The 13,749-nt window shown below is 48.3% G+C and overlaps 1 protein-coding gene across 1 annotated transcript in view; it reads left to right on the forward strand.

Moving 5' to 3' along the window:
* The window catches only part of lcp2a (lymphocyte cytosolic protein 2a), a 252,465-nt gene that overhangs the window by 54,872 nt on the left and 183,844 nt on the right, over positions 1-13,749 (forward strand). Inside the window, exon 3 of the mRNA XM_072511854.1 lies at positions 10,217-10,263. Within this exon, the coding sequence (XP_072367955.1) occupies positions 10,217-10,263 (47 nt within the window). The remainder of the gene's footprint in view (positions 1-10,216; positions 10,264-13,749) is intronic.

Raw genomic sequence — 13,749 nt, forward strand, 5'->3', positions numbered from 1 at the left:
CCCTCGAGCAATGATCATAAGGTTCCATAATTTTTTTATTTTTTAAAAATAAATTTAGAGTACTCAATTAATTTTTTCCAATTAAGGGGCAATTTAGCATGGCCAATCCACCTAGCTTGCACATTTTTGGGTTGTGGGGGCGAAACCCACGTAAACACGGGGAGAATGTGCAAACTCCACACGGACAGTGACCCAGAGCCGGGATCGAACCTGGTACCTCGGCGCCGTGAGGCCGCAGTGCACCACCATAATTTTAAAGAAAAGGAGCAAATCCTGCGGTGGGCCATGGAGCACCGGGACGTTAAATGGCAGGGTCACTCGATCTGGCTGTACCAGGACTTTGGCGCAGACTTTCCGAAAAAAACATTGAGATCCAAAAAGACGAGGTGTTGGGTGTCTTAAAAGATATCAAGGTAGATAAGTCCCCAGGGCCTGATGGGATTTACCCCAGAATACTGAAGGAGGCTGGAGAGGAAATTGCTGAGGCCTTGACAGAAATCTTTGGATCCTCACTGTCTTCAGGGGATGTCCCGGAGGACTGGAGAATAGCCAATGTTGTTCCTCTGTTTAAGAAGGGTAGCAAGGATAATCCAGGGAACTACAGGCCGGTGAGCCTTACTTCAGTGGTAGGGAAATTACTGGAGAGAATTCTTTGAAACAGGATCTACTCCCATTTGGAAGCAAATGGACGTATTAGTGAGAGGCAGCATGGTTTTGTGAAGGGGAGGTCGTGTCTCACTAACTTGATAGAGTTTTTCGAGGAGGTCATTAAGATGATTGATGCAGGTAGGGCAGTGGATGTTGTCTATATGGACTTCAGTAAGGCCTTTGACAAGAACCCTCATGGTAGACTAGTACAAAAGGTGAAGTCACACGGGATCAGGGGTGAGCTGGCAAGGTGGATACAGAACTGGCTAGGTCATAGAAGGCAGAGAGTAGCAATGGAAGGATGCTTTTCTAATTGGAGGGCTGTGACCAGTGGTGTTCCACAGGGATCAGTGTTGGGACCTTTGCTGTTTGTAGTATATGTAAATGATTTGGAGGAAAATGTAACTGGTCTGATTAGTAAGTTTGCAGACGACACAAAGGTTGGTGGAATTGCGGATAGCGATGAGGACTGTCGCCACACTACCAGAAGGATGTGGAGGTTTTAGAGAGGGTGCAGAAGAGATTTACCAGAATGTTGCCTGGTATGGAGGGCATTAGCTATGAGGAGCGGTTGAATAAACTCGGTTTGTTCTCACTGGAACGAAGGAGGTTGAGGGGTGACCTGATAGAGGTCTACAAAATTATGAGGGGCATAGACAGAGTGGATAGTCAGAGGCTTTTCCCCGGGGTAGAGGGGTCAATTACTAGGGGGCATAGGTTTAAGGTGAGAGGGGCAAAGTTTAGAGTAGATGTACGAGGCAAGTTTTTTACGCAGAGGGTAGTGGGTGCCTGGAACCCGCTACCGGTGGAGGTGGTGGAAGCAGGGACGATAGTGACATTTAAGGGGCATTTTGACAAATACATGAATAGGATGGGAATAGAGGGATACGGACCCAGGAAGCGTAGAAGATTGTAGTTTAGTCGGGCAGCATGGTCGGCACGGGCTTGGAGGGCCGAAGGGCCTGTTCCTGTGCTGTACATTTCTTTGTTCTTTGTTGTTCTTTGACAGCATTTAATGGGGCAGAGTCTGCTCTATTCATGAAGGGTATCTGGTTTGAATTACTATACCCAGTCCGTCTTCGAGTCTCTGTTGAGGGAAAATATCATACTTCTTTGACTCCCCAGACGATGCAAACATTTTTGTTAAGAAACATGGTTTGAATTCTGTGTGAACCCTTCTCTATTTTTGTCTGAGAGTTAAATCGCTGTATGATCAGAAATTAAATAATTTTTGTTTATTTGGTTGAATTATACTGAAAAGTTATTGCTGTAGAAGTGTTTTTTTGTTATGCTAGTGCGGTACATATTTCTCTTACTGTGCTGTGATTGTCACTGGGTTGTTGTAAGTGAAATTTTTAAATATTGTTAATGATTTTTCCCCATTTTTAAGGTTGGGTTGGAGAGCCTCTCAGCTATAGCTAGAGATGGGCCTACTGAATGAAAGTTACAAATATGGGTATTCTGCAGCTCCCACTCGCAAACAACCTATATGGGGAAGTTTAGATTATCGTGTTAAAGAGTTCAGGTTTTATACAAATTTGGATGTTTTTGTAAAGGATTGCTGGGTTAGGGGAGTTTGGGGGAGGGAGGAGGTTATAGTTGGTAGTTTGACCCTGCTCACTGATTTGTATTTGCCTGGTTTTTCAACCGGAACAGGCCGCTGTCCTGGCGGGATCTCCTCACCGTGGCGTTACAGGATTCATTGCTTGCTGAACTACAGATGTAATGGCTGACCCCAGTGGGAGAGGTTGTGGGGGATCTCCTTTCCACTTTATAACCTGGAATGTGAGGGGTTTGAATGGACTAATGAAGCGGGCAAGGGTCTTTGCACATTTGAAGGGTCTAGACCGGGTGTTGTGTTCCTACAGGGGACACACTTGCATGTGAAGGACCAGATAAGGCGTCGCAAAAATTGGGTGGGACAAGTGTTTCACTCAGGCTTTAATGGTAGGGCCAGAGTCACGGCAATACTAATCCACAAAATAATACAATTTACTCCCTCCCGGATTATGGATGATCCCAATGGGCGCTACATTATTGTCTGTGGTTCACTGGAAAACACTCTGGTTATTTTGGTAAATATTTATGCTCCCAATTGGGATGACCTGAGCTTCAAAGACTCCCTGGTGAATGTCCTCCCCAACTTTGAGTCAAATCGGATGATCCTCGGAGGAGATTAAAATTGTGTCTGGGACCCTAAACTGGACCTGCTCCAAAATTCCGGCCCCAAACTGGGATGTCGAGGGCATTGATCCCTTTCATGGATCCGACTGAAGAGGTTGACCTGTGGCGTTTTCTGCATCCAAACAGTAAAGAATTATCCTTTTTTTCACAAGTTCACCGCACTTACTCCCAAATTGATTTTTTTGTTGTTGACAAATCCCTCCTACCCTCAGTGAGAACAGCTGAATACTTGGAAATTGTCATCTTGGATCAAGCCCCTCACTTTGTTGAATTTTGCTTTGATTTTGGCCTCCCTGAGCACCAGCCTTGAAGACTAGACACCATTTTACTGTCTGATGACAAATTTTGTGAGCGATTGTCTGCTGCTGTGGCAGACTTTATCAAACTTAACCAAACAGAGTCAGTTTCTTCTTAAACACTCTCGGAAAGCCTAAAGTCCGTCATAAGGGGGAGATTATCTCATATAAAGCTCACATTGTGACAAAGAGCGAGTGGAACGACAAAGGCTGGTGGACTCCATCTTGGAGGTTGACTGACAATATTCTTTTGCCCCGACACTGGAATTACTGATGCATAGAAAAAACTTGCAACTTCACTTTGAATTGATCTCTACAAATAAGGTGATGCATCAGTTAAGATATTCTAGGGGCACCTTCTGTGAACATGGGGAGAAGGCATTTTGTCTTCTTGCACATCAACTCAAGAAGCAGGCTGCCTCCCGAAAAATCCTTCACATTCGGAGCAAAGAAGGTACCTGATATCAGCCCCGCTCCAGGTAATTGCAGCTTTGAGGACGTTTTACCATGAGCTATATGAGTCAGAAACTCCTCCAGATACCTGAGACAGAGTGAGGTTTCTAGATGTTTACACATCCCGAACATTGAGGAAGGCAGGAAACGGGAACTGGAATCTGCCTTCAGCTGAGAAGAAATACAGAAATGTATGCATCGGCTGATATCCAGCAAAGCCCCCAGTCCTGATGGCTTCCCGTCCAACTTTCAGAAGTGATTCTCAGAGCAACTAATATGCTTAATATTGGACATGTTCAACAATTCACTGTCTGGGGGATCAGTACCCCGCCCCTTGCCCAAGCCACAATCTTGTGCTCCTTCAAGAGGGTAAGGACCCAGTAGAGTGTGGGTCTTATCGACTCATTTCACTCCTCAACGCTAATGTTAACCACTAGCTAAATGCCAGGCAACCCGGATGGAGCCTTGTCTCCCAACTATAATATCGGAGGATCAGACAAGCTTTATCAAAGATGAACAGTTACCAGCCAATGTCTGACGTCTCTGAAACATTGTCCTTTCCCCCTCATTTGCTTGAGAACCTGAAGTTATAGTATTTTTGGATGGGGAAAAAGCATTTGACAGGGTGGAGTGGATCTATCTTGGATGGATTTGGATTTGGCCCCAAATTCTCCTCCTGGGTTCGGCTGATGTACAATTCCCCAAAATCCAATATCCACACAGATTTGACATCTTCTGAATATCTTCTGATAGGCAGGAGCACTAGACAGGGCTGGCCCCTTTTTCCATTGCTCCATTGAACCTCTGGCGAGCATTGAGGTCATCCGAGGGGTGGAGGGGAATACACCCGGAAGAAGAGGACCACCAGGTCTTACTATATGCTGATGACCTACTCTTACATACAATGGTTCCGACCTTCTCAATAGAAAAAGTCATGAAGATACTCGAGATTTGGCACATTTTCAGGTTATAAATTGAATGTGAGTAAAAGCGATATTCTTCCAGTGAACCTATCAGCCAGGGGAACTCAACTTGTTTCATTGCCGTTTCGCCTCTTGCCTTCTAATTTCTGATATCTGGGGATCCGCCCAGCCTATAACTGGGCCTTACTCCACAAACTGAATTTTTCAAGCCTCATCGGTATGGTTAAAATGGACTTAGAGAGGTGGAATAATCTCCCTCTGATTCTGGCAGGCAGGATCCAAACTGGCAAGGTGAATGTGCATGGTTTTTATTCTTATTTCAATGTATCCCCATTTTTTAACCCAAAGCATCTTTTGTTACAGTATTCAAATTAATATCGGCATTTATATTATTTATATTAATATTATTTTATATTATATTAATATCGGCAGGTAAGAGCTCCAAAATCTGCAGCGCTCTGCTTCAGAGAAACAGAGGATCGGTCGGCTTATCCCTTCGAATCTCCTGTTTTATTACAGGACTGGCAACATACAGAAAATCCTACAATGGCTCAGTTACCCAAAGTCAAACTGGAGTAGATTGGAGACAAGGTCCTGTGCACGGTCTGCAGCCTCCTCCCTACACGCCATAATGACCGCACCGCTGCCCTGTTTTCGAGCCTTGTGGTGATTTCCTCCCTCAGGAAGCATTTCGGCAGCACTTCTTTCATTGCCCTCATTTGCCCCGATATGTGATAACCACCTCTTTGTGTCTTTGAGCTTGTTCAGGCCCTGGAGAATGGGAGATCTGGTACACTTTGGGGGTTTATTTCGAGATGGGGCTTTGCCAGCCTTAAAAAACTCACGGACAGTTACAATCTGACTGGTCCCAACCTTTCTCGGTTTTTTTTCAAATTTGGGATTTCTCACAAGTTATTTTCCTTCTTCCCTCTGGCCGCTCCTTCATCCCTGCATGGAAAGATATTGGCCTTGGCAGAGCAGGGGAGAGGGTCAATTTCAAATCTGTACAACCTCATTCCATCTTCAGATCCTGCCCCTTTGAATCGAGTATACGAGTATCCCTGAGGAGGTTTGGAGGGAAGCCCTCTACAGGGTGAACTCCACTTCATCCTGTGCCAGACTGAGTATGGTTCAGTTCAAAGTGTTCCATTGGACGCATTGGATAAAGGCAAGGGGGAGTGGATTCTTTTGAGACGTGGAGAACAAGTGTGACCGCTATTCACTTACACCAGCTAACCACACGCATGCATTTTGTCCTAAGCTTGCTGGATACTTAGCTTCCTTTTTCCACTCAATATCCAAGATTTTGCAAATAACTCTAGAACCTTGCCCGTTGGTTGCAATATTTGGATATCAGACTCGCCGTTTTTCTACTCGGGAGTGAAGGCGGATGTTCTTGCCTTTGTTTCGTTAATAGCCAGGAGGCGAATATTACTCAACTGGAGATCCCCTTCACCTTCACCTTGCTTGGATGGAAGATCTGGGGTGGGATTTTCCGTCCCGCCTGCCCCCTTTTCCTGCGCGGCGCACCCTCACTGGCAGCCAGATTCTCCGTTCCCGCAGCCGGCCAATGCAATTTCCCATTGTGGGCCACCCCATGCCATCAGGAAACGCGCGGGCATGGGTGCGCTGCCGCCAGGGTGGAGGATCTTGCCGATGGAGAATCCTGCAGATCATATCGGCCTTGCATCTGGAAAAAGTCAAGTATACTAACAGAGGTTCGGTGGGAAGGTTCTACCAGAATTGGGGCCATTCATTTCTATCTTTAAGGACCTGGACACGTTTGAGGGTTAAGGGGTGTTGAATTAGTGGGGGGTAGTTGAGTATTACGGGTCTCTTGTCCCATTGCACTCGTTAACTGCCTTCCTACTTTCGATTCAGTTTTTAAAAAAATTTATTTTGTTGTCCATGAAATTTATACGCTGTGTATATTTTTGTCCATATGTATATATGATATAGTCGGGGAAACCGAACAGTGTAAAAATGGTACCAAGGGCTTTAATGACCATGGACGCTGTCATGTCGGGGCAGGGGATGGCGAAAAGTAAACGGGAGTATTCGTCAACGACGTTCAGGAAGTACGCGTTGCGATCGGTGGAGGGGAGGGGGCCTTTGAAATCCAAACTGAGGCATTCAAAGGGTCGAGAGGCCTTAACCAGGTGCGCTCTATCTGGCCCGAAAAAGTGCGGTTTGCACTCAGCGCAGATCTGGCAGTTTCTGGTGACTGTTCGGACGTCCTCGACGGATTAAGGGAGGTTGCGGGCCTTAAGGAAGTGGTAGAAACGAGTGGCCCCCGGGAGGCAGAGGTCCTCATGGAGGGCTTGTAGATGGTCCACTTGTACATTGGCACATATGCCGCGAGATAGGGCATCGGATGGCTCGTTCAGCTCTCCGGGACGATACAAGATCTAATAATTGAAGGTGGAGAGTTCGATCCTCCACCGCAAGATCTTGTCGTTCTTGATCTTGCCCCGCTGTGCATTATCGAACATGAAGGCAAACGACCGTTGGTCAGTGAGGAGAGTGAATCTCCTACCAGCCAGGTAATGCCTCCAGTGTCGCACAGCCACTGAGGAGTGGCGGATTTCTGAAGCGTGGAGGGTTCGGGAGAAGAAGGCCACGGGTCTGCCTGCTTAGTTGAGGGTTGCGTCGCTCTCGACCTGGAAGGGGAGGGACTCGTCGATGGCGCGCATCGTGACCTTTGCGATATCCGCTTTGATGCGGCTAAAGGCCTGGCATGCCTCTGTAGTCAGGGGAAAAGTAGTGGACTGGATTAGTGCACGGGCCTTGTCTGCGTACTGGGGGACCCACTGGGCGTAATAAGAAAAGAAGCCCAGGCAACGTTTCAGGGCTTTGGCACAGTGGGGGAGAGGGAACTCCATGAGGGGGCACATGCGTTCAGGGTCGGGGCCTATCACTCCATTACGCACTATGTAGCCCAGGATGGCTAGACGATCGGTGCGGAACACACATTTTTCTTTGTTGTAAGTGAGGTTCAGGGCGTGAGCGGTCTGGAGGAATTTTTGGAGATTGGCGTCGTGGTCCTTCTGGTCGTGGCCGCAGATGGTGACATTGTCGAGATACGGGAACGTGGCCCGTAAACCGTGCTGGTCAACCATTCGGTCCATCTCTCGTTGGAAGACCGAGACTCCGTTTGTGACGCTGAATGGAACCCTTAAAAAGTGGTATAACCGTCCGTCTGCTTCGAAGGCAGTATAGTTGCAGTCACCGGGACGGATGGGGAGCTGGTGGTAGGCGGACTTGAGGTCCACGGTGGAAAAGACCTTGTACTGTGCAATCCGATTGACCATGCCGGATATGCAGGGGAGAGGGTACGCATCTAGCTGAGTGTACCTGTTGATGGTCTGACTATAGTCGATGACCATCCTCTGTTTCTCCCCGGTCTTAACAACTACCACCTGGGCTCTCCAGGGACTGTTGCTAGCCTGGATGATGCCTTCCTTCAGCAGCCTCTGGACTTCGGACCGGATAAATGCTCGGTCCTGGGCGCTGTCCCATCTGCTCCTTGTGGCGACGGGTTTGCAATCCGGGGTGAGGTTCGCAAACAAGGAAGGCGGTTCAACCTTGAGGGTCGCAAGGCATCAGACAGTCAGTGGGGGTATAGGGCCGCCAAATTTAAATGTTAAACTCTGGAGGTTGCATTGGAAGTCCAACCCTAGGAGTGTGGGCGCACAGAGATGGGGGAGGACATACAGCCGGTAATTTCGGAACTCCCTCCCCTGCACCGTTAGGTTAGCGATGCAGAACCCCGTGATCTGAACGGAGTGGGATCCCGCCGCCAGGAAAATTTTCTGGGTGCTTGGCCGAGTTACGAGGGAACAGCGCCTTACCGTGTCCGGATGAATGAAGCTCTCCGTGCTCCCAGAGTCGATAAGACACGGCGTCTCGTAACCATTCACTAGGACTGTAGTGGTTGCAGTCTGGAGCGTCCGGGGTCGCGACTGGTCGAGGGTCGTCGAAGCCAGACGTGGTTGTTGAAGTTGAGCATCGTAATCAGGCAGTATGTGGCTGTCTGTGTCGGGGTCCTTCAGCCAAGATGGCGGCGTCCACGGATCGAGCACGGTCGGGGGTGGACAAAATGGCGGCGCCCATCTCTCTCTCGTGGCGTCCGGGGTCCAAAATGGCGGCGTCCGTTGGTCACACGTGGATCGCTGGGGGGCTGGGTCTGTGGTCCCGTTTCTTCCCCGGAGATAGCGGCGACCCCGCGGGACTTGCACACCGTCGCGTAGTGGCCCTTCTTCCCCCAGCTTTTGCAGGTAGCCGCGCGGGTCGGGCAGCGCTGCTGAGGGTGTTTCGGCTGGCCGCAAAAATAGCAGCGGGTCCCCCCCGGTTGGTCTGGTGTTTTGGCCGCGCAGGTTTGCGGGGGTGGGGGGGTGTCGGAGAGTCGACTGCAGCGGGGGTCCACGGAGCCCAAGGGGTTGTAGTGCAGTCGGGGGCGTAGGCGCGGGCGTTACGCAAGGCTACATCGAGCGATGCCGCCAGGGCCCGAGCTTCTGTAAGTCCCAGAGATTCTTTCTCCAGAAGCCTCTGGCGGATCTGGGAAGAGGCCAAACCTGCCACATACGCATCGCGGACCAGGAGATCTGTGTGTTCACTCGCTGTTACCGCCGGGCAGTTGCAGTTTCGACCCAGGATCTGCAGGGCGTTATAAAACTCGTCCAGCGATTCCCCCGGAAATTGCCGTTGTGTGGCAAGCTGGTAGTGAGCAAAAACCAGGTTGGCGGGCCGGATGTAGATATCCTTCAGCGCGGCGATGGCACCGGTGAAACCGTCCTTGTCCTCGATAAGGGAGTCGATGTCAGGACTCACCCTGGAATAGAGGATCTGCATCTTTTGTTCGTCTGTTGGTGTGCCGGGGGCCGTTCGGAGGTAGCCCTCAAAGCACGCCATCCAGTGCTTGAAGATAGAGACCGAGTTAGCTGCTTGGGGTGCGATGCGCAGGCACTCCGGGGTGATTCGGAGCTCCATGTTCCCACGTCGTTTTCTTCAATTTAAATTCTGCTTAATAAATTGTAGCACCGTCAATATGACGCGAGGCAGGTTGAGATAATGTCAATTGAAGGCTTTATTAAGCAGAACTTTATTCCCAGCAGCGTGGTTACAGAATGCAGCTGCTGAGGGAAATGGAGGGAAAACTGGGTTCTTATACCGGCATTTCTGGGTGGAGTCCAGTAGGTGGCAGATCCTATCAGGGCCTGGCATCCCTCCACCAATAGCCTGTTGACACGTGGTGTACCGTATTACCCCTAATACATACCACCACAATTTGATAATTCAATAAAATGTTTATTAAAAAGATCCAGCACTTCGCATTTTGAAAAATATCTTCCTTAATGTTGAATTTCAGTATCTGTAAATTACCCGTAATGTCTCTCTCTTCACACTGCCTTGGGAGGGCACCTTGTTTGCTTTTCTTACCTTCATCTTGGAACATAGCCTCCTATTTTCAAAGCAGTTTATTCTGTCTCTTTTCAAAATACAAAGTTTCCAGTCAATTGAATGTTTCAAAAAATAATTTTTTAAAAATAACATCTCAAGAATCCTGAGTTTCTATTGATAGTTGTCATAGTTTAATGTACCATCTTTTAGATTGGTTCATTATAATTGTGCACTAATTGAATATTATATAGCTACACTCTAGATAAAATATGAGACTTTGAAACTGAATGAGTGTTTTCTTTTGTTTTACAGAGCATGTCTGAAAATGACATTCAAAGGTTTCCTACACTACGGGTGCCGTAAGTAGTTTCAGAGATTATTTGTATTTCATGGGCACAAGTGTAGCAGCTTCATGTCGACCAACCGTATTAGCCCAGTGTGTGACTCTACACTGGAACCTTTGCATTATCCCGTGTGTAACACATTCCACCCTGTGCATGACAATTGGAAACTCTCGACCTGAAACATTAACTGTTTCTCCAACCTGCTGAGTACTTTCAGCATTTTTTGTTTTCAATCGGAAAGTCTGAAATTGGGTCACTGTGTACCATTCACACTTGTTTATTCAGGAACAGCTCAGTTTAGGGCTTGCAAATATATTATGTGATTTGTCCAAATTCATCAACCAGAGAACTTATGGGTGTGCAGATCCCAACTCTGATTGTATAAAGTGGGGGTTGCAAATTTGCAGAGCTGTTACATTTCTCTCACTGACTTCCATAGAAATTAAAATGGAGAGTGTTGTAAAACTGGGTTTTGATTTGCTAATTGTTTTCCCCTTATTCTTCCATGGGATGTGGGCATCACTGGCAAGGCCAGCATTTGTTGCCCATCCCTAATTATTCCAGAATGGCTGGGCCACTTCAGAGGGCAGTTAAGAGTCACCACATCGCTGTGGGTCTGGAAACACATGTAGGCCAGACCACGTAAGGCCAGCAGATTTCCTTCCCTCAAGGACATTCGTCAATCAGATGGGTTTTTACAACAATCAATGATAGTTTAATTGTTACCAATAGCTGCGTCTAGTTTTCAACGAAAGATTTATTTAAATAATTTAAATTTCACTAGCTGCTGTGATGAGATTTGAACCCGTGTCCCCAGAGCATTAGCCTGGGCCTCTAGATTACCAGTCTAATAATATTACCCAGCAACAAGACTCCCCACCCCCGTAAACACCCCAAACCCACACCCAATTCACTCACTGCCAAAATATATTAATGCATTTAAACAGTTGCTCCAACCCGGATTGGAAAGAAGGTGACTGGTCCAAACTCAAAAAATATTTGTTCCAACAATTAAATGCTAATTGTTGTCGCCTATATTTTGCACAATGGAATCACTGACTTTCTCATACATTTTCTTCTTCCTAAACCATAGTACAGTATTGTACACACAAACCCAACAATAGTGCATTGATTGCATGTTTATATGTCACATAAAATTTCTATAATTCTTTATGTTTAGTCTCCGGTTGGGAAAGCCTGACAAAGCAATACAGTTTTATGTGTCTGCAACATTTCAATAGCAGCCTTTTTCCAAGAGCATTGATAGATTAAAGTACAATGAAGTTTAATTGGCTGAACATAAAGGGTCAGTGTGACCAGTGGATGTCAGGTGTTCACCAGTACATTTGCTGGGCAGTCCCTGATGTCAGGTCTCAATAGACCCAGACATGTTAGTGCTGAGCTGCCTGGCTGGCTGTTCTGTACTCATTGTCATCATATTTCATTGCAACATGAAAGGGAAGTTGCCAGTGTGTTCATGGAGTGTTTCATCGCAAACAATTAGGAATGGAAATAAACTGCACTGGGTGCCCAGAACCAGGGGCAAAATTCTCCCCCAACGGCGGGATGCCCGCCGACTGGCGCCAAAGCCGGCGCAAATCAGACGGGCATCGCGCCGGCAAAAAGGTGCGGAAGTCTCCGCATCTTTGGCGGCCTAGCCCCAACATTGAGGGGCTAGGCCGACGCCGGAGGGATTTCCACCCCGCCAGCTGGCGGAAATGGCGTTTGTTGCCCCGCCAGCTGGCGCGGAAATGCGGCGCATGCGCGGGAGCGTCAGCGGCCGCTGTCAGTTTCCCAGCGCAGGCGCGGGAGCGTCAGCGGCCGCTGTCAGTTTCCCGCGCATGCGCAGTGGGGAGAGTCACTTCCGCCTCCGCCATGGTGGAGGCCGTGGCGGAGGCGGAAGGGAAAGAGTGCCCCCATGGCACAGGCCCGCCCGCGGATCGGTGGGCCCCGATCGCGGGCCAGGCCACCGTGGGGGCACCCCCCGGGGTCAGATCGCCCCGCGCCCCCCCCCAGGACCCCGGAGCCCGCCCACGCCGCCTGGTCCCGCCGGTAAATACCAGGTTTGATTTACGCCGGCGGGACAGGCAATTCCTGGGCGGGACTTCGGCCCATCCGGGCCGGAGAAACCAGCAGGGGGTCCCGCCAACCGGCGCGGCCGGATTCCCGCCCCCGCCCAATCTCCGGGAGCGGAGACTTCGGCGGGGGCGGGGGCGGGATTCACGGCGGCCAACGGCCATTCTCCGACCCGGCGGGGGGTCGGAGAATGACGCCCCAGAGCTTCCACACTGGCCTCAATGAAAACTGTGATGTCTTTTAGCTGAGATCCCTCTGCAATGTTGGTGATGAGTTGTTTATCCTCCAATACTGGGCATGTCGGCTAACTCAGTTGGCTGAGGGGCTGGTTTGCGATGCAGAACGAGGTTCAATTCCCATACTGGCTAAGGTTGCCATGAAGGACCCGCCTTCTCAGCCTTGACCCTCGCCTAAGGTGTGGTGACCATCAGGTTAAAGGAGGAGAGCAGCCTATGGTCCTCTGGGACTATGGTGACTTTCACTTCACTTTCACTGGGCAAATTGTTTATTTCACAAATACTTTTAATACTGTTTGATTTCAATCTTTTTTTCATTACTGGAGTACAATTTTATATCTCTTGCTGATTTTCATTGCCTATTTTAAACTAATGCTGCTCCAAATGATGTTGTTGGGTGAGTTGGTTGGACCCATGGTAATGGGGCTGAATTATCTATGATTTTCCCCTGAGAATTCTGACACAAAACAGGGGGAATAACAACCAGACATTCTCACAAGGATGGGGGAACTTTGGGGTAGGAAAGGGAAATGTTGATATGTAAATGAGGTGGGAGGGGACTGTCGTGTTGGGTGTTCTGGTTCACAAACAAGCCAACAATGCTGGAAGTGGTGTAACGCTATTTTATTAACTGTTTGACTATGCTAACATACTGTAAACGTGGGTATAAGCAATACTAGCTTAACTGTGGACATTTCCTATCACTAGCTATGGTGAGGCACTCAGCACATGGTGAATGTCTGTGATGCAGGCTGTGAGCTCTGTGCTCTGAGCTGGCTGCTGCTAGAATGAGTGGGAACTCTCCTGTCCCCTGTCTTTATAGTGCTTGTGCTCTCACTGGTGATTGGCTGCGGTGTTATGTATGCTGGTTGGTCCTACTGCATGTCCATCAGTGTGTGTAGGTGATTGCACCATAATATACTGATGTATATTATGACAAGGACAGACCTTGTCCCTCCCACCAAGATGGAGTGAACACTAGAACCTCCATTCAGCCCCAGTCTACAACTGTTTCCCAACCAGTACTTTGATTGATTTTTAATGTATCTTTCATGGGGTAACAAAAATTTAGTGTTTGCTTTCGTTGATGTTAAAACATACAAAGTAGCAAAGATCAGTGGGAGACTAGAGGACTGGGAAATCTTTAGGGGGCAACAGAAAGCTACTAAAAAAGCTACAAAGAAGAGTA

This window comes from Scyliorhinus torazame, chromosome 7 (genome assembly GCF_047496885.1).
Source record: "Scyliorhinus torazame isolate Kashiwa2021f chromosome 7, sScyTor2.1, whole genome shotgun sequence".
Taxonomy (NCBI): domain Eukaryota; kingdom Metazoa; phylum Chordata; class Chondrichthyes; order Carcharhiniformes; family Scyliorhinidae; genus Scyliorhinus; species Scyliorhinus torazame.